At 39.5% G+C, this 25203-nt stretch overlaps 1 protein-coding gene across 1 annotated transcript in view; it reads left to right on the top strand.

Annotated features, from left to right (window-relative positions):
* myo3b (myosin IIIB) overlaps positions 1-25203 on the top strand; it is a 184790-nt gene that overhangs the window by 43764 nt on the left and 115823 nt on the right. Inside the window, 13 exon segments of the mRNA XM_034186754.1 lie at positions 3458-3523; positions 7278-7433; positions 14256-14340; positions 14433-14549; positions 15566-15670; positions 16883-16966; positions 17059-17261; positions 17348-17446; positions 17539-17653; positions 21469-21595; positions 22633-22843; positions 23593-23740; positions 24679-24832. Of these exon segments, the coding sequence (XP_034042645.1) occupies positions 3458-3523; positions 7278-7433; positions 14256-14340; positions 14433-14549; positions 15566-15670; positions 16883-16966; positions 17059-17261; positions 17348-17446; positions 17539-17653; positions 21469-21595; positions 22633-22843; positions 23593-23740; positions 24679-24832 (1670 nt within the window).

Here is a 25203-nt window from a genome sequence, read left to right as displayed (position 1 = left end):
TGGCATTCACACCAATGAGTTCAATTTTTGTCTCATCAGACCAGAGAATTTTGTTTGTTATGGTCTGAGAGTCCTTCAGGTACCTTCAGGTGCATTTTTGAACGGGTTTTACTGCAGCTTTGAAAGACAATGGGACAGTCTTACTGCCATCCCCAACGACAACCACCAGTTCCAACCCACCAGCACCTCCTCCTCCCACCAAACTTCTCTCCATTCACGAGACAGATGTCAATAGGCTCTTCAAGAGGCAAAACCCATGCAACCAGACCTGACTCTGTCTCCCCATCCATGTTAAAAACTGTGCAGACCAACTGTCCTCAGTGTTCACAGACATCTTCCACACCTCACTGGAGACATGCCAGGTGCCAGCATGCTTCAAGGCCTCCACCATCACCCCATCCACAAAAAAACAAAGAACTTCAGGACTTAATGAGTACAGACCCATCACCCTGACCTCTGTGGTGATGAAGAAGTTCGAGCACCTTGTCCTCACACACCTAAAGGCTATCTCAGACCCTCACCTGGATCCCCTGCAGTTCGCCTACAGAGCCAACAGGTCAGCAGACGATTCTGTCAATATGGCCATCCACCTCATCCTCCAGCATCTGGACTCCTCAGGAACCTACACCAGGATTCTGTTTGTGGACTTAAGCTGGAGCTCAATGCCCTCAAGACAGTGGAGAAGGTTGTTGACTCAGAAAGAACCCAGTTCCGGTCAACCCCATTACCCCGTGTGACTCCCCAGTCACCATTGTAAAGTCCTTCCATTACCTGGGGATCACCATCACCCAGGACACCCATCTCTAATCAAGAGAGCACAACAGAGGATGTACTTTCTGCGGCAGCTGAGGAAGTTCAACCTGTCAAAAACAATGATGGTGAACTTTTACACTGCCATCATTGAGTCCATTATCTCCTCCTCCATCACCGTTTGGTACAGTGCTACCACTGCTAAGGACAGATGCAGACTGCAGTGTATCATCCACGCAGCAGAGAAGTTGATCGACTGCAATCTGTCATCCCTACAGGACTATACACCTCCAGTGGTCCATTTCCCTGTGCATAATGTAGCGTGTACGCACCTGAATGTTGAGGGCCCCTGTAGCTGTAAAAGGCCAACGGGACGTGCACGTTTCACCTGGCTGTGGCAGATAGATGGTTATTTTAGAGATGAATGGATAGACTGGTTGTCTGTCTGGGTGATTGTGGATGCGGAGGAGTGTAGCTCCAGCACATGCTCCCAATCTTGACTTGACTTGATTTTTTGTAATAGTTGAGTTAGTGCAGTCACTGAGTTGACTTAAATGCAGTTTTTCAACTATAAGCCCATTTATTTCTAAACGACTACTTAAATCATAAGTATTATGGGGAATCAGGAATTATAAATTCTGCATATTGAATATCATATTCAAATATTGCTTTGGCCTGATTTTTTTTTTTTTTTTTTTTTTGTGGCTTAGTTGCAGTTGTCAGGTGCTGTTGACACCTCTCTGACTTTGTCTCAATCCACCCTGAGGAGCGTTTGACAGTAGAAGCGCAGCCTGGACCTAGATTTGAATAAGCCATTTGTGTTAACAGTATGAGCGAGCACTCTCACAAATACTGAATGAGAGAAAAAAAAAGGGGTTGAATTTGCTAAGCACAATGAATGCACTTGACAGTGTTATCTGCAGTGTGCGGCTATATTGACTTGGTAATGTATAAGTAGTGTGGTACAACATCAAGGCGAGAACGTGTCTTCAGGCTGATATTAGAGGTTGCATAGAAGCAGTCACTTACCGGCTTTGATCTGTACTTCCGAAAGGATTGCCTGTCTGAATCCTTATCAAAGACTCTGCTAACTTAGCGCTGTGGAAAATGACAGATTTTGCACCCTTCATCCTTGATTCCAACACCCCCCCCCCCACCCCCACTGCCCCTCCAAAAAAAAAAAAAAAAAAAAAAGTTAAATGTGTTGTCATTTAATGTGTAACTGGCTCTTTTTTTATGTTTCCGTCCTGATAAACAAAATGAAAAATGTTTTTGCACTACTTTTTTGTTGTTTCTCTTAAAGCGGTCACACTGTGCAAAATACAACCCCTGGCAATAATTATGGAATCACCGGCCTCAGAGGATGTTCATTCAGTTGTTTAATTTTGTAGAAAAAAAGCAGATCACAGACATGACACAAAACTAAAGTCATTTCAAATGGCAACTTCCTGGCTTTAAGAAACACTATAAGAAATCAGGAAAAATAATTGTGGTAGTCAGTAATGGTTACTTTTTTAGACCAAGCAGAGGGAAAAAAAATATGGAATCACTCAATTCTGAGGAAAAAATTATGGGATCACCCTGTAAATTTTCATCCCCAAAACTAACACCTACATCAAATCAGATCTGCTCGTTAGTCTGCATCTAAAAATTTGAGTCTGGTCTGCTTTAGGTTTCTTCCTCAAAAACGCTAGGGGGAGTTTTTTCTTACCACTGTTGCCTGTGTGCTTGCTCAGGAGGGCTGGTACGGTTAGACGTTTACCCATGTGAAGTGCCTTGAGGAATCTTTGTTGTGATTTGGTGCTATATAAGTAAATTGAATTGCTGGTCCACCTGAAACCATTATATACGAGTTTTACTTTACTTCTAAAGCCCCAACTGCTGGCCCTGTGAGACACACCCACACGGTCTTTCAAGAGCGATGGACACACCCCTTCTTTGAACTGAGGGTGGGCGTGGTGATCAGCAGTTTGTTTCTATTCATAGTCTCATGCACAGACTTTATTACATAGCTCTGTGTGCGTGTGTTTTTAACCCCTCCTAAGCCTGTATATCCCATCAGTGGGAAACTTCACTTTTTATTTGAGATACTGACAAGCCAAAATGAGGCGGGTGGTAGGGGGTTAAGGTTAGGTCAGCTCACTGTCTTCTTTTAGACACTTGTTGACCTATATTAGCTTGTTGAAATGTTGCATGTTATGACCCCTTTAAACCCGAGGATTCAGCCTCTCTGTCAGCCTGACAGCTTTATGAAACGTGCACTAATTAGCAGTGTTAATAAATGTCTCCGGTGGGGTTCCTGACACTGACAGAAGCCTCTGGACTGTTGTCGGACCCGGCCAGCAGAACCTGCCTGCTGTCACTGTGTGAGCCCTGTTACAGATGGCTGCTGTAAATGCTGCTGACAGAGGTATAACTTGTTCCCATAACTTTTGGCTCCCAGTGGAGGATGCTTCCTGCCAGACAGTGGAAGAGCCTTTATTTGTCACTTTTGCTATGGCTGCCACAGACCCCGGACCAGCTCGTCCCCACACCAGAACTGCTGTTGGTGTCTGGGGGCAGTGTGATGGTCTCACTCCAACACTCCCCGTTTGTCAAACACACAGAATCACTCCTCACTTACCAATGATGACAATGTGATGTGAATGCTTTCAGCAGAGTCACTGTTTGAGATGATACAGATCTTTATGTGTGTGTTTTCTCTCAGAAATCCCTCCCCCAAATTACGTGACCCTGAACAATGGTGCAGAAGCTTCAGCCATTTCATCGGCCAGTAAGTCACCTTTATGATATTGTTATGCTTTTTCTGTCGTCTCACCTCTTGTGGCAGCGACTCTGTCTGGGAACTGTGCCCCCTCCAAAAGGTGAGGGTTAAGCCAATTCACATTACCAGCTGCAGTGATCTAAATCAGATTATTTGCCTGTTTATTTTAAGTTGTATTTTTGAGTAGTGCAAACACGGCCACGTCAGATTTTTATTTGATTTGATTTTTGCACTATGTGGGTCAGATTTGGGGGCAGCACGGTGGCTTAGTGGTTAACGCTGTTACCTCACAGCGAGAAGGTCATGGGTTTGATTCCCAATCCCACCTGTGGCCTTTCTGTGTAGAGTTTGCATGTTCTCCCCATGTCCAAAGACATCCAAAGACACGCAGGTTAGGTGGATTGGAATCTTTAAAAATTGTGCTCCAGCACCAATTTTTTATTTTAGGGTGCTCATGTTGTGCACAGTATTGTGTGAGCTACTAAATGTGGTTCATGTGTGATTCTGGCATTCTGAGTACTTGAGAATACTGATGACTAACAAACAAGAACGTCAACAGTTCACCCTGTAAAAAAAAAAAAAAAAAATAACAACATGAATGGTCAGTTCAGTTGGTAATGTGAACATATGTTGTAGATGATCCTGTTGTGTGTGTGGCCGCTAGTGTAGACTCACTCTATGACCCAGACAAGCCGAGGAAAATGAAGTAGATTAAAAAAAATAAAATAAATAAAAAATCCTAGCCACAAAGAGATTTGATCATTTCAAATAGTGGGCCTCTCTATCTTTTCTGATTTGCTAAAAAAAAGTAAAAAAAAAAGTAAATAAATAAGCTACTACTGTGCAATAACTGGCACAAAAATAATCACTTCTATCTAGTGTGCAGCAACTCAGTTTTCCATAGGTGTCACAGTAATCAGCTCATCAGCTCTGTCAAATAAATTTAACAATGCTGATGCCACACTATAAGTTCTATAAGAGCAGCTGACATGAAGAACACTGATTGGTTTGGGGTCAGTGGTTCAGCAGTTTCACCAGGCAGCGAGAGTGCTGCTGGGTAAAGTACGTACTACAGCCAGTGCCAAACAGTGCCCCCATATTTAAGCCCCAAAACAAATTCCAATATGGTGTCCATGTTAGTGAACCACTGCTGTCCAAAAATACCTTTTTCATACCATATCTGGATCATTATTTACATTTAGACCAAAATGCACCAATTGATTTACAATAATTTGACCCTGAACACTCACATTGGATCCTGATGGCAACTGTGATCCTGATCCTGAATTTTGTTCCTGATTGCTCATCTTTGATCCTGGTGTTCATCCTGATCACTCATGTTTGATCCTGTTTTTTGATCCTGATCACTTATCTTTGATCCTGATCAATGACCTTTGATCGTGAATGCTAAACTTTGATTCTGATTGGTGAACTTTGATCCTGATAACTGATTTGAGTCTGATCACTGATCTTCAACCCTAACTATTGTCCTTTGATCCTAATCACTTAACTTTGATCCATATTGCTGGCATTTAATCCTGATTAAAGACCTTTGATCCAGATTGCTGAACTTTGATCCATATTGTTCACCTTTGTTTGTGATTGCAGACTTTTGACACCAAAAGCAGACTTTTAATTCCGGTTGTTTACATTTGATTCTGGTCTCTGAACATTTATCCTAATTGCTGACCTTTAATGTTATATCTTTGTATCCTGACAGCTAAGGTTTGACATATCTTTGATCTTGATCACTGATCTTTCATAATGAACGCTGATCTTTGATCCTAATTACTGAGCTTTGATCATTGTTGCTGTGCTTCAATGTGTTCTTGATCTGAAGCAAAAAAGAGATTCTTTCTTGTCCCATGCACCACCCTTCTATCAAGTTTAATTAAAACTGATTTATTTGTTTTTGCATAATCCTCTAACAAACAACCATATAAACAAGCAAGTAAACAGGTGTGGGTGAAAACATACTGGAACCTGACTTGATGTTGGTGATTACAAAATATTATATAACTTATAACTTCTATCATACAAGTTATTAAAATAGTGAATTTGGATGGATCGTTTAGAGCAGGTCCTCTCCAACCCTGTTGTTGGAGAGGACCTGCTCTGCATGTTTTCCATGTCTACCTGCTCTTCTCACACCCTCGTGTTGCCGTGCTCTTGATTGACTGAGAAAACCTGATTGCATTAATTAGCAGTGAATGGAGATGGAATTGCTGGACAACATGCTGGGCAGGTGTCCTCCAGGAGCAGGGCTGGAGAGACCTGCTGTCCCTGTGCACCTGAACGTATAAACAGAATGAAACTGATATGTTATAGGCCGATTCCATCAGCCCTCCTCTTGTTTTTCTTTTCACCGAGTTTCATTTGTGTAAATCTGCCACACAGGAACAAAAGTAATTCACATGAATTATCAGTGCTATCTGAGGGCTGGATAAATTGTCATTTCCTCCACTGTGCAAAGCTAATAATGTCAGGGGTGGCCTGTAATGGCTGCTCGGAAAATACAGCCTTAATAAGTAGTGTGCAGAGGTGTGCAAGCTGGACCCGTAATGAGAAAATAAAATTCAATTTGTGTGGGCAGTTATTAGTGTAGGCGCGGGTTCTGCTTTCTGACATCAGGGCAGGTTTTCTTTCAAGGACAATAATGTAAAAAACAAAATGTCTCATGTCGAGTCATCATTAAGAGTTTGGAGTTATTATTGATTTTCATGTGAACAAAGATGAAGCATTCCGATTTAGACCACTCAATACAGTACGGCGATGGACATTTTTACATTGTTACACTGTACAGCGTCATTGCAAAGGCGTCATCGGCTGCTTTTTGGGGATTTTGGCCTCTGTAATATGGGTTAATGGATTGAGTGATATCGTATCAAAATTAATCTCCCCAAACAAAGCCCACCAGAGTTCAATGTGGGGAGCCTGGACAATGTTATCGAGCTGCACAGGCTGTTTGTGAATCCTCTGCGGCCCTGCCAGGCCTCTGTGTGTGTGTGTGTGTGGGGGGGAGGGTCATTTTTGGGATAAGAAATCCATCACCAGCATCTGCACTTTTGCAATCGTAGTCGTGTTGTGTGACAAAGTGGGCTGCCGCGTGGCGTCCCAGCCTGCTAATAGCACCAACCACAGCTTAATGTCCTGACGCTAATGAATTCACAGACTTAACTTTCAGGGCCAAACAAACAGATTTAAAGAACAAACAAAACAGAGAGTTTCCATGTAGATTACGCTGTAGGAATTAGCTTGTTGTTTTTCCACCTATCTCGCCTGTGAATGCATTTGTTAGCGTTGTAAGCCCATTAGCGGTTAGCGGTTAGCACGCTGGTCGTTTTTTTTTTTTTTTTACAGGCATTCAGCCTTTTCTTTACATATCATTTTGACTGCGATCCTATGTTCACATGATTTCGGCGTTCTGGTGTCAGCTGTGGACTGGTGGTGAAGAACGGCCTCCTCTATCTCCAAACGCTGCCCTTCACAGATAGCGCTCACTGTTGTCCAGTGTCGTGTTTGCACTCATGACGCCATGGTGATAGTGAACACGTGGTGCTTCAGCACTGAGGCACAGATTAGTCATCGACGACAAAACCGCTTACATCTTCCTTTCCGCTTGTGTTGACCCACCATCCAGATAGTTGGCTTTCCAAAATGTTCAGGTGACCATGTAGTTTTTGTCTTAGCTCAGCGGTTTGTAGACATCGATGCAGGTGTACTCAGATGTTTGACTGACTGTGACTGCTTTGCGTCCGTTAAGGTGTCTGATAAAGGATTTCGAGGCGCGTCCATCTGTCACGCACCTGCTGGAGCATCCGTTCATCAAACAGGCCCACGGCAAAGACGAGGCCCTCCGTCACCAGTTGGCCGCCCTCATTGGGGAGCAGCAAGAACTCGGCTGCAGAACCAGAACTAGGTGCGTCTCTCCTTCATTTCATCCCAAAACGTCAGTTTTAGAAATAATAATCTTCTGAAACAACAGGTGTGAGTGCGTTTTGTGGTGTAGCTGTTTTACTTCCTCTCCCCTTTAAGCTCTGTGCTGGCAGAATACATGTGGTTTATTTCATACACGTGAACAACCTCTAGATGTATATTTTCTGTCCAGTAGGGGGCAGACTCCCCTCTGTTTCCACTCCAGCATAGAATGAAGATGAGGCCCAGTAAAGGACTTTACAGGTTGTGATTAAAAAGAAGTTAGAGGAGTGTGACTAATTCAGAAGGAGTGACTGTGCTGACTAACCTCAGATTAATAAACGCCATGTAGGCCAGCAGACGTGACGCGGGATCCTTATTACAAATCTGTGTGATTTAAAGGATTACATTCATGATTGATCTATATATGTGCAAGGGAATGAGGCTAATAAACAGTTGTTTTATAGTGTACTAATATCCAGCAGGGCTGAAATGATTGTTTATGATTACTCTCCGTTATATTGTTTTGTATAGTGTAATAATGACAAAATGAATTGTTTTTTAAACTGTCATTTTAATTTCTGACCCAAATTATAGCGCAAGAAGTGAAAAAGGAGCAAATCATCACATTGAAAAAGTGAAAAATGCTGGTGTGACCTTTGGTTTGTTTTTGCCATTTGATTTGCATATTAGAGAGGTAGTTAGGAAATATAATTTTCATTTGCATCACCATATCACAATGATAAGGCCTATCCTGTTTATGGCAGATGTGGACACATTGGTCTTTTCTGCGTCTCCCTTTTTCACTTGGGGTCGCCACAGCATACAGAACATACACATGGTTTCACTGCCTTTTAGCTCAGATCATATGTCGTATATAAACTCGGAAACTTTGGTTCATGTGTTTGTGTTTTCCAGAATTGAGCACTGCAGTACTTAATTTCCTGAAATTCCATTTAAGAGTGTGAGATGTCTGTAGATGGTTCAGCATTTTACTGTGATAGTTTGACTAAAACGTGGAGATGCGATCCTGTTGTGACTGGCAAAGGGAGCTAATGAAGGGTCACTAGCTCCCTGTGACACTGGGTGGGTTTCCATTACAAAGTCAAAGTCAGCTTTATTGTCAATTCTTCACATGTAACAGACATACAAAGCAATCAAAATTAGGTTTCCCACATTTTACCCTCCAAATTGCGCAATTTCAAATAGAGAATTGAAAATATGTTGAATGAAAATGCCTGTATTTTTCAAAAAACTAAAATACTGGGATGGGGAACCCCAAAACAAAAACAAAATGTTTTTACATTTGCATGAGGTAGTTTTCAGACAATTCGAAAAGGCCTTACAAAACTGAAATGGTGAAATTTGTGTATGTCACTTGACCTGCTATTACAGGTCATGTGACCTACACAAAAAGTCACATGACATTCCAAAATACATGGTGTGGTACGTGTGGACAAAGGAAGAGATGGAGAGCTAGAGAAATTGTATAACAGATACGTTACAGCGACACTGAATTAGAGAAAATAAACACCAAAATGGTCATATTGAGCAGGACTTACCTTTCTCTTGCCATGATGATTGGAATTCGACAAAACCCAACAGTTGCACTGCGTTACTCAGTGGAAATGCTGTCATTTTGGTATAGTGTTTTATCAACATTCTGAAAATATATCTTAACTTCTGTGCAAAAGTGTAATGGAAACCCATCTTGTAAAAGCAGATTTAAGGATTTTCCTGCTGATATATAAGGCTGTAAATGGCCCTGCATCATTTATTTTCCTGAGGTTGAGCAGCCTTATGTGCCTTCTTGTGCCCTGAACAGTTTGCCTGTTCCTATTAGATTGATTGAATCTCCTAATGCAAATTTTACAACACATTTTTTCTGCTGTTTATCATTAGTTTCATAGTTTCATCTGCTGTTTGTATGTTTTATTACCTCTGCCAGGTAGGGTTATGTTTTTGGTTGCGTCCGTTTGTTTGTTGGTTGGTTGGTTTGTTAGCAGGATTACTCAAAACAATCCTCAATGGATTTCAATGAAATTTTTACCAGGGGGGTATCTTGGCCTAACTTAGAAGTCATTAAATTTTGGTAATGATACGGAAGACAATCCGGATCCAGTAATTTTTTTTAAGGATTCTTTATCACTGCAGGATAGGGCCAATTTCAACATTTTTGCATCTAACTTCATGAAGACGGATCACAAAGGCTGAACAAAAATTAAGTTATGACACAACAATAATTTAGCATTTGTTTCTTCTCGTTGAATAAACATATTAGAAAATAAAAAAAACTTGTGTTGTTCATGCAGTTTCTCTTTATAAATACATTTGCTGAAGATCTAAGGGTTTAACCACTGAATTTGAAACATGACGGTAGATGCGTGAAATGACGTGGAATAAGTCTCTTTACCAAAGGGTATTCCATGTGACGTCAGTGACCCTATGGCCTCGGCGGAGGTTTGTGCTCTCCGAGTGCTTCTAGTTTGGACTTTAATTTGAACTGTTTTTTTTGGATACAGAACTTTGTTTTATTGTTTTGATGTTTTATTATGTTGAGCACTTTAAAAAATTTACAGTTCTGTTATTCTAATCATTATTATTATTATTATTATTATTATTATTATTATTATTATTAGTAGTAGTAGTAGTAGTAGTAGTAATAGTAGTAGTAGTAGTAGATTAACAAAAATGCAATCAGTCATATTTTGCAGTTTTCTTTTGATAAATGACAAATGATCAATCAATTAGTCTATATTTTCTATATTTATATATGTATTTTTGATTAACAGATAATTTCAGTCTGCTTCTGCATGTCCTTCTGCAAACACATTTGTTTTTTGCTGCACATAAAATGTGCCCTGATGGACACTTCAGTTCTCACGACTGAATGACAAATCAGAAAGCTAACAGACTTCGATCCTGATAATCTTCATCGTAAAGGAGTTTTTGCTGAAACCTGCCCTTAACTGAGAGTTTTGATGCGTCACCAGCTCTGTTTACTCCCGCGTGTGTAAACTCATTGCCTGATCCTGAATTCCTGTCCACACTCAAAGTGGATAATGGGATTAGGGGCTTGTAGGGCGAGAACTGAGTCGGCCTGGTTTAGTCTCTCATGCCACACAGATTAGCACACAATGACTTCAGATATGAATAAAGACACACAAGTTAAAAGTAGCTACCGTAGGTAGAATATACTCTGTGGTGTACTTCAAAGTAAGATGCAGGCTGGAGGTTTCAGATCTTCCCTTTATAAATGCCAGCACTTCGGTTTTCGCTGCCGCAGTAGCACTATATTCAGAATAGGAAATCACTAGAGAAGACAGAGGACCATGAATATTTTGACTTTATTTTAAAATATAGATCTCGCTTGTGAATGACAGAGTTTTACTTTGTCCAAAGTGGTCTGTTTGTTGGTGCTGACCCCTCCGACAGCAACTACATTAATGACTCTGGTATGACGTTATTCAGGAAACTGCACTACTTTTAGGTATTCTTCATAAATCGGTGGTAATCTTCTTTGTCAATCAGATGGTGAGTGTGTTTGTCAATGTTTATAGTAAATTTTCTTGTTTTCAGTTGTGCGTATGATGGACTATCATCTACAAACAAAGTTGAAACTTGGCTATGGATTACACTGTCATGTTCAGATTCTTGTTTTTAATGTGTGATGCAAAATGCAACATAAAAACATCAGGCAGAATGTTCAGGATGTGGAATATTGAAAAGCATTTAGCACAGCTGTTAACCAAATAAATAAAAAGTAAATATCTGCTCTAAAATCTACTGGTTTCCAATCCAGGTCCAGCATTTTCACAAAGCAAAACTGGCTACAGTGCAATAAGTGACCTTTGACCGCCGCCATGACCCAACAATCCTCCAACTCCCTGGTTCCCAAATTTCCCGAAACGTTGCCAGATACAGCTGTATGATGGTTTCCATCCAAAACCCACCAAAACGCACACAAAACTATACTAGAGCATCACGCGAGCCCAAACTTCCACCAACACTAGTTTCCAATTCCACAAATTTTTACCTTGGAAAAACTTTTCAAGGTCAAAGTCCTGTTAGAAGTGATTTTTCAAAAGCTTAACTATAATACAAATATAGCTCAAAAGGGCTTTTCAATGTTCAAATCAAATATCTGCTAAATCTTCAATACAGATCAGATGTGGCTCAAACTTAGTCTATTCATTGAGAGTGCCAGTTTGCACCTCACTGTCACAAATGAGAGTGATTGAGGCACTTTTGATTGAGATATAATGCAAAATGTACACCAAAAGGGTTTTCAATATTAAATTCAAATGTCTACAAAATTCCACAATCCGGATCAGCTCTGGATTAAACTTTGTCAGGCGATAGTGAGTACCGGTCTGCACCTCACTTTCAAATATGAGAGTGATTGGGGCGAGTTTTATTAATATATACTGTAAAATATGTGTTAAAAGGGGTTTTCAATGTTAAATTTAAATGACCACAAAATCTGTAATCTGGATCAGATCCAGATGAAACTTTGTCAGTGGATAAAGGATACCATCCTACATAAAGTATGAAATATAAAAGAAATATGATCTTTTTTTGACAGTTATAAATTTTTGAAAATTTATTCATTGTTAAAGGACAGTGATTTTTTTTTTCCAATTTTCCAAGATTTTTCCTGATTTTGTCCTTTGACCTATGAAAATTTAATCACTTCTTGCCTATGAATGAATCTTCAGTAAAAAAAATTCCTAACGATATATGAACAGTTGTGGGCTCCAGGCTGTTCACAGACAAACACACAAACAGGGGTGAAAACATAACCTCCTCCTAAAAATATTAGCAATTTAATATATAAATATTATATATGAAATATTTTAACTAAATATTACTAAATATGTATTTATGGGCGCAGTAGATTAGTATATCATAAAAACCAATGCAGCCAAAGCATACAGTAGGGTTCAGAATAATAGTAGTGCTATGTGACTAAACAAGGTACCACTAGATTCAGTAGATTCTCACAAATCCAACAAGACCAAGCATTCATAATATGCACACTCTTAAGACTATGAAATTGGGCTATTAGTAAAAAAAAAAGTAGAAAAGGGGGTCCTCACAATAATAGTAGCATCTGCTATTGACACTACAAACTCAAAACTATTATGTTCAAACTGCTTTTTTAGCAATCCTGTGAATCACTAAACTAGTATTTAGTTGTATAACCACAGTTTTTCATGATTTCTTCACATCTGCGAGGCATTAATTTTGTTGGTTTGGAACCAAGATTTTGCTCATTTACTAGTGTGCTTGGGGTCATTGTCTTGTTGAAACACCCATTTCAAGGGCATGTCCTCTTCAGCATAAGGCAACATGACCTCTTCAAGTATTTTGACATATCCAAACTGATCCATGATACCTGGTATGCGATATATAGGCCCAACACCATAGTAGGAGAAACATGCCCATATCATGATGCTTGCACCACCATGCTTCACTGTCTTCACTGTGAACTGTGGCTTGAATTCAGAGTTTGGAGGTCGTCTCACAAACTGTCTGCGGCCCTTGGACCCGAAAAGAACAATTTTATTCTCATCAGTCCACAAAATATTCATCCATTTCTCTTTAGGCCAGTTGATGTGTTCTTTAGCAAATTGTAACCTCTTCTGCACATGTCTTTTATTTAACAGAGGGACTTTGCAGGGGATTCTTGCAAATAAATTAGCTTCACACAGGCATCTTCTAACTGTCACAGCACTTACAGGCAGTGGTGGGCACAGATAACCAAAAAAACTTAACTTCGATAACAGTATTCCAGTATTGTCTCTGGTACATTTGCAATTACTAAAAAGCTGAAATTGACTTTTAACACGATCGCTTTGAAAGCATCAAAAGCGACAAAGACCCAAGAATGAGCCAGTATTTCCATGTTTGACCATGCTGCTCCCTGTAGGAAGCTGCACAGAAGAATCCTGAGAGCACCCACAAAATCAGCTCTCTACTAATCATAATGCTCCGGTCAGGCGGAGGTCTTGAAAAATAAAGTCATACTAACTTATGGTTTTGTGAAAATACTGATAGAATAACTCCATTAATGTCAATTCTGTCATTTGTACAAAGTTAAAATATAACATATATCTTTTAATGTTGAATAATGCACTAATTCTGAAAAACCTGGATTAATCTTTTTAGTCACATAGCACTACTATTATTCTGAACACTACATAAAAAAAAACCAAAAAAAAAACGGTGGGGTGGTGGTGGTGTACTTCCCCACATTGGAAACCACTGATTTAACTGTAGGTGAGGGACAGTTTCACTAAACTGCAAAAAGCTAAACAAAAACAAACAAACAAACAAGGATAACAAGGAAAGTAGCAGGAAGACATGATTTAAAAAAATTGTAATTTAACAGCAATCCTGAATCTCAAAACACCATTCATGTCATTTTGAGCAGATACCCTGTTAACAGACAAACTAAGTAAGTCACACTGTAAGTGCACACTGTAGTTTACTGCTGAAATCAAGCACTTTGTAAATGTGGCGCAAGTGTGGTCTTCGTTTCTGTTGGTCATGTGTGCTGCTGCGTCCCCTGAGGTTTTCTGTAGTGTCATGGAGCCAGCTGGCACTCTGTTAACCTCTGCTCTCTGGAACTCATTGGAGAGTGATAGGTCAAAACACAGATGAAGTGCAATCAGAGCCTGTGATAATGGGAGACGTGTTCCCCGGGGCTGCCTGAAGGGCCTCTGCAGTCATCGTGGTTTAACATCCAGTCAAATTGCTGTTCTTCATGTAGTCATTACTTCACAGCTGTCTGGGCGATTATCATGTCCTTGGCTTCATACAGGCACGAGCGGATCAATACTCGTAAAACCCTCATAGTGGAGAGCTGTCCTGACGATGATCTGGTAAACCTGGAGTTCTTAGATGAGGTAAGTTTTGAAGTGGTAACCTCATTGATCTGGGCCATGCACAGTGCACGTAGGAGATGCAGTCAGTTTTTTTAAAAACACTTTATTTGCAGGAAATGATAATCAGTCATCTGGAGAAAAGGTATGATGAGCTGCAGGTGTACACTTACGTTGGCGACATCCTGATCGCTCTCAATCCTTTCCAGAATCTCAGCATCTACTCTCCGCAGGTTGGTTCTGGACCGATCCAATCACATAAATGTTGTCAGTGGTTTCCACAAACGTAACAGATGTGATGAATGAATGACTGCTCATCAGCACTAGTGCCTTTGTGGTAAAAGTACAGATTGTACTTCATGCTACATTTGAAAATGTGCAGCAGTGGCCTTGGAGACCATCCGACCCAAGTTTTGGAAATAAAAGAAACAGGAAAAAAAAAAGGCACATTTCGAACTAAATGTAACTTCAGCCACACATATGTTGCAAAAGAAACCTAATTTTTCTGTTGATCTAGTGTGTCAAAGTTCACTAAATTTAAATAGGTTCATTCTCATTATATACCTTTTTAATTTGGAGACATACAAGGTGATAGTATTAATTGCTTTTGAGTTATCATGTTAACAGTTCAGCCTTAGGATTCACCCCTTAGAGTAAGAAGGTCTTGGGTTAGATTCTGCACATGAACAGTTCCTTTCTCCCATTGCCTGCATGGACCTACTTCTCACCACTCTAACTGTTATGTTGGGTTAAGTACAGAGGACAAATTTTTGTATGTACAATGAAAATAAATGCTCTTCTTCTTATAATATTTGAAATAGTATGAGTCGGAACTGTATGAATGGTCATTTGAGGACTCCACTGAAAAGAAATGTAGAGTCTGTTCATGCTGTGCTGCATGTCTCTATTTATGTGGACCATCCTGAATAAAGTTATTATTATTATTATTCATATAGGCAAAAACCAATTTTTGCAGTACACTCTACTCTAAACACTCCAAACATTAATTGTTTGAACGTTAGTTCGATAAGTATCTTATACACATTTTCTTCTTCATTTTTCTTTTACATTCTATAACCAAAACATATTTTGAAATGTCTTCCTTTGATAAACATTACTTTCATACAGTATATCTGTATACACTGAAATTAAAATACAAATCCTTATTGTTTTGTTTGTTTGCAAAGGCTGTGGCTTGATCTGATTTTTTTCAATTAATTTTATAATATATGTGACTGTCTTCTGTTAGTTTTCTAAGCTGTACCATGGTGTGAAACGAACAGACAACCCTCCGCACATCTTTGCTACAGCGGATGCGGCTTATCAAGGCATGGTGACTTTTTGCAAAGACCAGGTACCCCACTGAAATATCCCACGCTGTGAATTCATCAGTGCTCTTCCTATTGCATGTTGTGTCTTAGGGCGGTCTCCCGTTGCTGATTTTTCGTTCCAGTTTATTTCCTGATTTCATAATTGAGGATAATGGGCCTGATTTTTAAAAGTACCCAATAAGCAAAATTTGTCAAAATTTGTATTACTGTGTGGATATGAGTGTAATCAAATATTGCAGAATACACCAGAGTACATATGACTCACATTACACGATTGCGTAATAGTTTCTGCGTTTTTCTAGCACTTTTGCAGAAAGCTAAAATGTTTCTCTGAACATCTCAAAAGTGTCTTCTGCTGAAGAGTGTGACATTCTTTTCATGGGTTTCATGTTGCGAAGGATCAGAAGGAGGCTTCTGCTCAGAGAACAGTAGATCCCAATTACTGCATATTGTACCCAAATGTCCACTCTCACCTACTTTTAAACAATAGTGCACCAGGTCCATATCCATTAAATCCATTTAATCACATTTTGTGGATCCTAATTTCAAACAAATTTGCAAATTTTATGAAAGCTTTCCCAATTGCTCACAATGTTCTACAACACTGCTCTTACCACAAATTACACCTGTTGTCATGCTTCAACTGGATATCTGATTGTGTGTGTGTGTGTGTGTGTGTGTGTGTGTGTGTGTGTGTGTGTGTGTGTGTGTGTGTGTGTGTGTGTGTGTGTGTGTGTGTGTGTGTGTGTGTGGATTAACTGGATTAACTGTCAACAACATTTTTATCACCATTTAACATTATCAACAGTCAACCAGCACTGTCACATCAGGAGTTTACTGAGGTTCATGAATTAAACCACAAAGACCTTAATTACAACCAGATTAATTTTGAGCAGGTTACATGTTGCAAACCTGCCTATTGGATTGGTGAATTCCATCTGTCCGTTTCAGCCTGGAGTTCTATCCACACTGCTGTAAATCGGTACCTATAGATTATGGTGATATTTATTACTGATTCTGACAGTACTGCTGCAGAATATTCATGTACAAGGCCATCATAAGACCCACATACTACAGCTTGGAGAAATGTATTTCCAGGATTTCCTCAAGATGTCTTTCCATCTGCACAGACGGGTGGACATAGTGCAGTTTAGTTTTGTGCACACATCATGTAATTTGTGCAAGTGTAAAAAATATTGACATATGAATCCCTGCGCTTATCCCTTTTGGTTTAGTGTATTATAATCAGTGGCGAAAGCGGTGCTGGGAAAACTGAGAGCGCTCATTTGATTGTTCAACATCTTACCTTCTTGGGAAAGGTACGGTACTGAGTATGTCATAGCACAGTATCATCTACATAAGCGTGTATAACCTGTAACAGATACTGGTGAAGTTGTACTGCTGTTCTCAGGCAAACAACCGGACCCTGCGGGAGAAGATCTTACAGGTGAACCCCCTTGTAGAGGCCTTTGGGAATGCCTGCACGGTTATCAATGACAATTCTAGCCGCTTCGGAAAATATCTGGAGATGAAGTTCACTCCCACTGGAGCTGTGATTGGAGCAAAGATATCAGAATATCTGCTGGAGAAGTCAAGGGTCATCAAACAGGCTATGTACGTGCTGCTCAAGCTTGGTGTCAATTAATTCTTTTTTTTTTTTTTTTGCAGTACTGATACTAAGTATTGTTGGATTTCCTCAGGGGAGAGAAAAACTTTCACATTTTTTATTATATATACGCTGGACTTTATCACCAGGATAAGCTGAAGACGTACGGGTTACCTGATAGGACACCTCCCAGGTGAGCATTGTCCTGTGACTTTAAAATTAAACTATTCCCACATGCTGAACTACACTGTCATTAACTTTGATGATTCTATCACACATCTGTAGGTACATTGACAGTCAACACTGCAAAGTGATGCAAGACATTGTGTCCAGTAAACTGTACAAAGAGCAATTTGAGGCCATTCAGGAATGCTTTCGAAACATAGGCTTTACCGAAGAGGTAATTTAATATTTGACCACAAGCAGTGGTGTTAGAGTGCCCCTTGGTGGCCACAAACAGCCACAACATTGAATACCGAATGAACATTTTCTCCATCCAGTAATAATTAACTCATCTTTGAGCAACAGACTTTTCATGTTACTGCAATTTCCTCGCAAGTTGTGATAGCGTTCCACATTTACCAGCAAACTAATTTAATAATGATCATATTTTGAACCTTCATTATAGCCTCACAGATTTATTTGCAAATGTGTCAATTTGTTTTGCTTTTACAAAATCTGCAGCCAATTCAGTCATCTTTTGTAGCAAGAATCATGCAAGAATCTGCAAATGTAAAACAAAACAACAATCTGAATACACATTTCACTGACGATAAAAAATATTCTGTATGCATAGTTGAGCAAGATTACTTTGAAATGTAATCGGTTATTGAATACAAAATACAGTACAACTGGAATTTTTTGTGAACATTTTTTTATTGAACTGTTTTTTATGTATATGCACACACACACCAGTGGCATAGTAACCTCAGTATGGGCCCCAGTGCAAGATATATTGATGGGCCCTACGCACATGTTACTAGATGTTAGGCGTACGCGTGCAATCATGCACCCCTAATAATTTTCATGATTTTCCTTTATAAATCATTGGTTGTCTGGATCAGAAATTTCTGTTAAATATGTCATATAGCAGACGAACACACTGATATTTTAGAAGTGAAATGAAGTTTCTAGTATTTACAGAAAGTGTGCAATAATTATTGGACAGGTGCATAAATTTGGGCACCCTTGACATTTTATTGATTTGAATACATTTAGCACTAATTATTGGAACACAAATTGGTTTGGTAAGCTCATTGACCCTTGTCCTCCTTACACAGATGAATCCAATCATGAGAAAGGGTATTTGCAAATGTTTCCCCTGTTTGCATCTCTTCTAATGAGTGCCAACACGGGAGCCTCGAAACAACTCTCAAATGACCAGAAAACAAAGATTGTTCAACATCATGGTTTAGGGGAAGGATACAAAAAGCTATCTCAGAGATTTCAGCTGTCAGTTTCCACTGTGAGGAACATAGTGAGGAAATGGAAGACCACAGGCACAGTACTAGTTAAGCCCCGAAGTGGCAGGCCAAGAAAAATCTTAGATAAACTGAAGTGAAGGATGGTGAGAACAGTCATACTCAACCCACAAACTTGCTCTAAAGACCTACAACATGATCTTGCTGCTGATAGTGTCTCTATGCATTGTTCAGGTATACAGCGCACTTTGCACAAAGAGATGCTGTATGATGCAGTAATGCAGAGGAAGCCTTTTCTGTGTACACGCCACAGAGTCGCTTGAGGTATGCTAAAGCACATTTGGCCAAGCCAGCTTCATTTTGGAATAAGGTGTTGTGGACTGATGAAACTAAAACTGAGTTATTTGGATATAACAAGGGGCGGTATGCATGACTGAAAAAAAAAAAACACACCATTCCAAGAAAAACACTTGCTACCTACAGTAAAAGTTGGAGGTGGTTCCATTGTGCTGTGTGGCCACTGCAGGTACTGGGAATCTTGTTAAAGTTGAGGGTCACATGGATTCCAGTCAATATCAGCAGATTCTTGAGAACAGTGTTCATGAATCAGTGACAAAGTTGAAGTTGCGCCGGGCTGGGTCTTTCAACAAGACACCAACCCTAAACACTGCTCAAAATCTAGTAAGGCATTCATGCAGAGGAACATGTACAACATTCTGGAATGGCCATCTCAGTCCCAGACCCGAATATTATTGAAAATCTGTGGTGTGATTTTAAGCTGGCTGTCCATGCTCGGAAACCAAAAAACCTGAGATGTTTTGTAACGAAGAATGGTCCATTATCCATTATCTTATCTTATCTTATCTTATCTTATCTTATCTTATACCTTCAAACAGAATCCAGACTCTTATTGGAAGCTATAGGAAGCATTTAGAGGCTGTTATCTCTGCAAAAGGAGGCTCTATTAAATATTGATGTATTTTTTTCTGTCGGGGTGCCCAAATTTATGCACCTGCCTAATTTTGTTTAAAGAATTATTGCACACTTCCTGTAAATCCTATAAACTTCATTTCACTTCTCAAATATCACTGTGTTTGTCTGCTATATGATATATTTAACTAAAACTGCTGATCCAAAAAAACAGTGATTTATAAAGGAAAAACATGGAAATCATCAAGGGTACCCAAACTTTTACATACAACTGACGCATTGGCACGATGGATTGTGCAACAGTACTGGGATCACATTCATGCCAGTGTCAAGGTGCCTGAAAAAGGACAAACCCCCTATGAAACTGGTGCACTGTGGTGAAGATAAAACAGGGAAGGGGCATGGCATCCCACGACAGTCACATTATTATAAGATACCCCAAGTTCCCTGAAAAATATTTGGCTGAGTGGAAGGGCATCTTGCCAGCCTTGCGCTGGGCAAAATCCTCTACAACATCTTCAATGTCCAACTCCCTGGCTCTTGAGTTTCCAGTGGAGAGGAGCAGCTAAGCCACTGACCTGCTCCTGCCCCTTGGAGCTCCTCAGGTGCGTCTTGATAATTTTAAACTTGGAAAACAATGTCTCAGCTCACTGGCAACGTCAGAAACAAGAGGAGCAGCCCGGGCACGGACTCGTCTGTAGCCTGCTGGTGGCTGGCTCTCTTTCTTTTCTGTCCTTTCTGTTGTTACTGCCGGATTTAGGTTTGTAGGAAGACTTTTTTTCCCGCAAGTTCTTTGATGTCACTAGTTGTCATAAATCTAGCTACTGTATTTCATTGATTGACATGGAGGCAGTATATAGTTTACCCAGCATTCATCACTGCATGGCATCTTATGAAATACCCCAACAAACATTACACTATTTGTTTAAATGAGTATTCCTTATTGTAAATTTAGCCTATTATTCATTAAAAAACACAACATTTTGGAATATATTATGTTTAACTATTTCACCAATTGGGAAATCATGACAGCGAGAGGTTTGCTTCAAGGCTATAACATAATGAATCAGCTGCGTAATGTACATGATGTGCATTTTTATGTGCATTTTTATGCACACTGTGCGATAATGTAAATTAGTTCAGACAAATTCACAGGCCCAAGTGTGATGGCATGTGCTGCACTGTCTGTCCCTACGCCACTGACACAATGTGACACACACACACACACACACACACACACACACACACACACACACACACACACACACACACACACACACACACACACACACACACACACACACACACACACACACACACATCATTTTCATTATTTTAAATTGTGTCTATTTTTAGCATAGAGTACAACATTTTCAGTAATTTGTTACATGTAATACAGAAGTATTCAGATTATAAGTAATCTAAATCTATTGTAGTTGTGTTGTATTTTGTATGAGGGAACCGGTTACATTTCAGTGCAGTCTTACCCGGTTTTGTCAATATGTAGTTATATGAATGTGACAATATTTTATTCATCTGTAAATTCATTATTTAATCATTCAGATTACAATAAATAATTTAATGTATAGAAACAATTTACTGCCCGGAAATATTTCTAGAAATTTCTCATACATATTAATGAATATCAAAATTATATCATGAGAAAAACAAATAGCACCAGAAGGTAAGAGGAGACCTGAGCCAATTATGTATAATTTATTTTATTTATTTATTTTTTTTGTAAACATTTGAGGGGAGGATCCAGTGTTTATGTCAGGCTCCAGAAAATCTGAATATGCCCCTGCATTTAACGGTAGGCGCACATTCAACCTGCGATCTTATTTGGGTTTTGCTTTCTTTTTAGGAAGTCAACTCTGTTTACAGAATCCTCTCAGCCATTTTAAACACTGGTAACATCGAATTCACGGCCATCACATCCCAGCATCAGACTGATAAGAGTGAAGTGCCGAACTCAGAGGCCTTAGAGAACGGTGAGGCCTGATGTGCTGTTCAGTGTTTTACTTGTAGTAGCCACGAGTAAAAATACATTTAGCAGAGATCTGGATATTGTCAGTAATACTTTTTTATTATTCAAGTTATACTAAATATTTTAAACTGTCATATTCATAAGGATTGCTCAGTGTTGAGCTGTAAGGACCTCATTCAAATCTGAGCACATTTAATATTTATATATATATATATATATATATATATATATATATATATACACACACACTGTGCTGTGTCATTTTTTTTTATTTCAAAGGCTCTTTTGGATGAGGTAGATATGTAAGGCCTCCTTTCCCCCAAAAAACAAACAAACAAACAAAAAAAAAACAAAATATGCAACAGGTATAGCCTTCGTGACCTGAACAATCACATTTTTCAAGGTAAAATGGTTGGTAAATGAAAAATAAATAAACAAAATAAAACAAAAGGGCAATTTCAGGCTTTATATGTACAATTAGAAATGAATCATGCTCATAAATAAAGTAGAAATAAAGCTTCAATAATTATTCCTAAACTAGGGGTTATGCCCACTACGCTAGCTTGTCGTGTGCAGTTGTCAATGATGCTAGGTGACAGGGAGCAGGGGAGAGGAAAGCTAATCATGCAATAGCAAAATGCTGTGTGGGCTAGACTGTCTCATTTAAGAGCGGTTGGTTTGGCATCTGCAGTCTCAGAAGGCTTGATCTTCACAGAGTGCAGCCTTCAAAGGATGCAGCCCCTAAACTGTGACACAGCCTTTGTCTTCCTCATGCAGATCTGCATTTGGATTTAATACATTTAGCATCAGCGTACCGTCCCCTTCTGCTTCACAGTGTGGACCAGACAGTACCTCCTTCAGATCAGTATACAGGAGCAGCTTGACAGTGCCATCTTGTGGCCGTAGACGAGAGTGCAGTATATTTTAGACAAAGTTGCTAAACCTGCTAAAGAAAGTTTTAAAAAAGTGAAACTTTTAGTGTGGAAAATACGTTAAGAATGTGTAAAATGATCCGAATGAAACTCTGATTGTGTCTGTCAGCTGCGTCTCTCCTCAGCATCGGCCCAGAGGAGTTCCAGGAGGCGCTCACCTCCCAGTGTGTGGTAACGAGAGGAGAGACCATCATCCGCACCAACACTGTGGACAAAGCTGCCGACGTCCGAGACGCCATGTCAAAAGCCCTGTACGGACGCCTTTTCAGCTGGATAGTTAACCGCATCAACTCGCTTCTGCATCCTGACATGAACATTTGGTGAGTGCGGTGATCTGTGTGGATGTTCACTCTTCTCCCAATGAAGTCGCAGAGTTTCTGCAACGCAGTGTTGACCCCAGAGGAACTTGGCAGAGGTAGATGAACACATATAGAGGAGAATATCAATGGGCAAGCTGAGCAAAGAAAGAGTTTTGATAAATTTTTGATACACAGTTGCGTGCAGAGAAAATAATGTTCAGATGATTAAAAAGACTTCAGAGAGACTGCAACGAGGCTGTTCATTGATCCAAAAGAGTTCCTTCATAAATATGAGCGTCGACTGTCAAGGAGTCGTCTTTCAAAGATGTGCAAAAGCCAGAGTTCCTGTCTGTATTCCTGTCATCTGTGCGTTTTCCTTATTGCCATTAATGGCACCGGCTAAAGGTGACCTCTGCATGCAGCGGGCAGTGACCCATCATGAAAAATAAAAATAGAATGAAAAATAGAGCTCCCTCCGAGCTCTGAATATCAAACACAAGAAGCTCACTTTTCAATGCCTTAGCCTGCATATGTGTAATGTTTGTGCAGATATTAAAAATAACTGAGGGTTAAAAACAAATCAAACCATTTCAGATGCTCTGAGTTTTTGAACGCTGATGTTTATTCCCGCGCTAGGTCGGATCCAATTCTGTATTTGGGTTGACCTTGGATTATCATTAAAGTTTTATCAATTAATAGGGCTGCTAGGGATTTGCTTTTTCCATTGCATTGAAGAATAAGTTAGTTTGTCCTCTTTTTCCTCTTTGAAGTGCCGCAGAGAGCTGCATGAATGTTGGAATCTTGGACATCTTTGGGTTTGAAAACTTCAAGAAGAACTCTTTTGAACAGTTGTGCATCAACATTGCCAACGAGCAGATCCAGTTTTACTTCAACCAGCACATATTCGCACTGGAACAGGTGAATTTGACACCAAGCCAAAACCATCATAATGCATTTTAATCCTTCTACAAGTACAACACGGTTTAAATTGATCATTTTTCTATTATGCCGCGTTCGTGGGTGCTTTGGTTACGCTTGCAGACACATGATGCAGCATAAAGGATTGTGTGTAATGTGCACAATTAAATTGCTCTTTTAATTGACTTAATGAAGCTCTCCACCCTCAAGTGTGAGGTGTCTTTATTTTCCTAGATGAATATAAATACAAATTAATCAAGAACTGCTTTAGTGTGTGTTAAAAGTGTGTTTGAAAAGGATTTAGATGATTTTGCTAAGCAGAAGACAAACTTAAATTATTGGGGTCTATATTTATACTTTACCAATAAATGCCAGGCCTGATCAGGTCAAATGAGACCTGAAGACTGCTGAAAAGATTGTCTTGCGGCACTGGGAAAAACCAGCCGCTGCTCCTGATGCTCAAAGTAAAAGAGCTTTTTATTATTATTATTATTATTTTCGACGCCTTCAGTGTGGCGGTACATAAGACGTTCATTATTCCGTTAATGATTTAAACATGAGGATGTTTTCAGAGTCATTGGTTCTACTTTAATAGTAAAATATATATTTAAAATAACTTTTTGATGTGAAATTAAATAGATGCAATTATTTGATATGACTGACTTTTTTGGAAAACTGAAATGAATTATGAATTAGTAAGTGGCTCTATTTGTTCATTCAGAGCTGTTCTGTTTTATGCATTCAGTAAAAGACCCTATTATGCTGTAAACATCAGCACAGACACACAGCCGGGTGCAGCTGTTTGGATTTGTTGATTAGAAAGAAAGACACACACACACACGCACACACACACAAATAATATGTCGACCAGAGTGTTTAATTGGGTCATTTAGAGAAATCATTAACTGGATTGTTCTACATTTGGTGGTTTTAATTAGATGGAATACCAGAGTGAAGGAGTAGATGCCAGCCTGGTGGAGTATGAGGACAACAGGCCCATTTTGGACATGTTCCTTCAGAAACCCATGGGTTTGCTGTCCCTGCTGGACGAGGAGAGTCGTTTCCCACAGGCCACCAACCAGACCTTAGTGGGTAAGATGTGAAACAACACCTGCGGCACACAGTGAATTTTGCACAGAAAAATATACCGTCAGGACTACACTTAGTCCCAGTCCAAATAGAGTTAAATATACTCTATCAGAGTGTGAAATCAGTTCATGCTGTGAATGACTCTTATTGGAGCTGAAAGACTTGATTTGACAAGAAGGTAGAACTGATTTAAGTCCATAAGAGAGTGTATTTAAATCTATTTACACTGGGACCAACAACCTGGTCTAATGGCAAGTCGTGATTCAGCAGCACGAAATATACATTAATCTATTGGTTCGTGATATTGTCACGAAAGTCCCTCATTTTTGTCACAGCAGCACAAATTCATTCTAATACATTCCTTGATGGCTGCA

This window comes from Thalassophryne amazonica, chromosome 14, assembly GCF_902500255.1.
Source record: "Thalassophryne amazonica chromosome 14, fThaAma1.1, whole genome shotgun sequence".
Lineage (NCBI taxonomy): Eukaryota > Metazoa > Chordata > Actinopteri > Batrachoidiformes > Batrachoididae > Thalassophryne > Thalassophryne amazonica.
The sequence above is the reverse complement of the archived record's forward strand: the minus strand, read 5'-3'. Positions and strand labels throughout refer to the sequence as shown.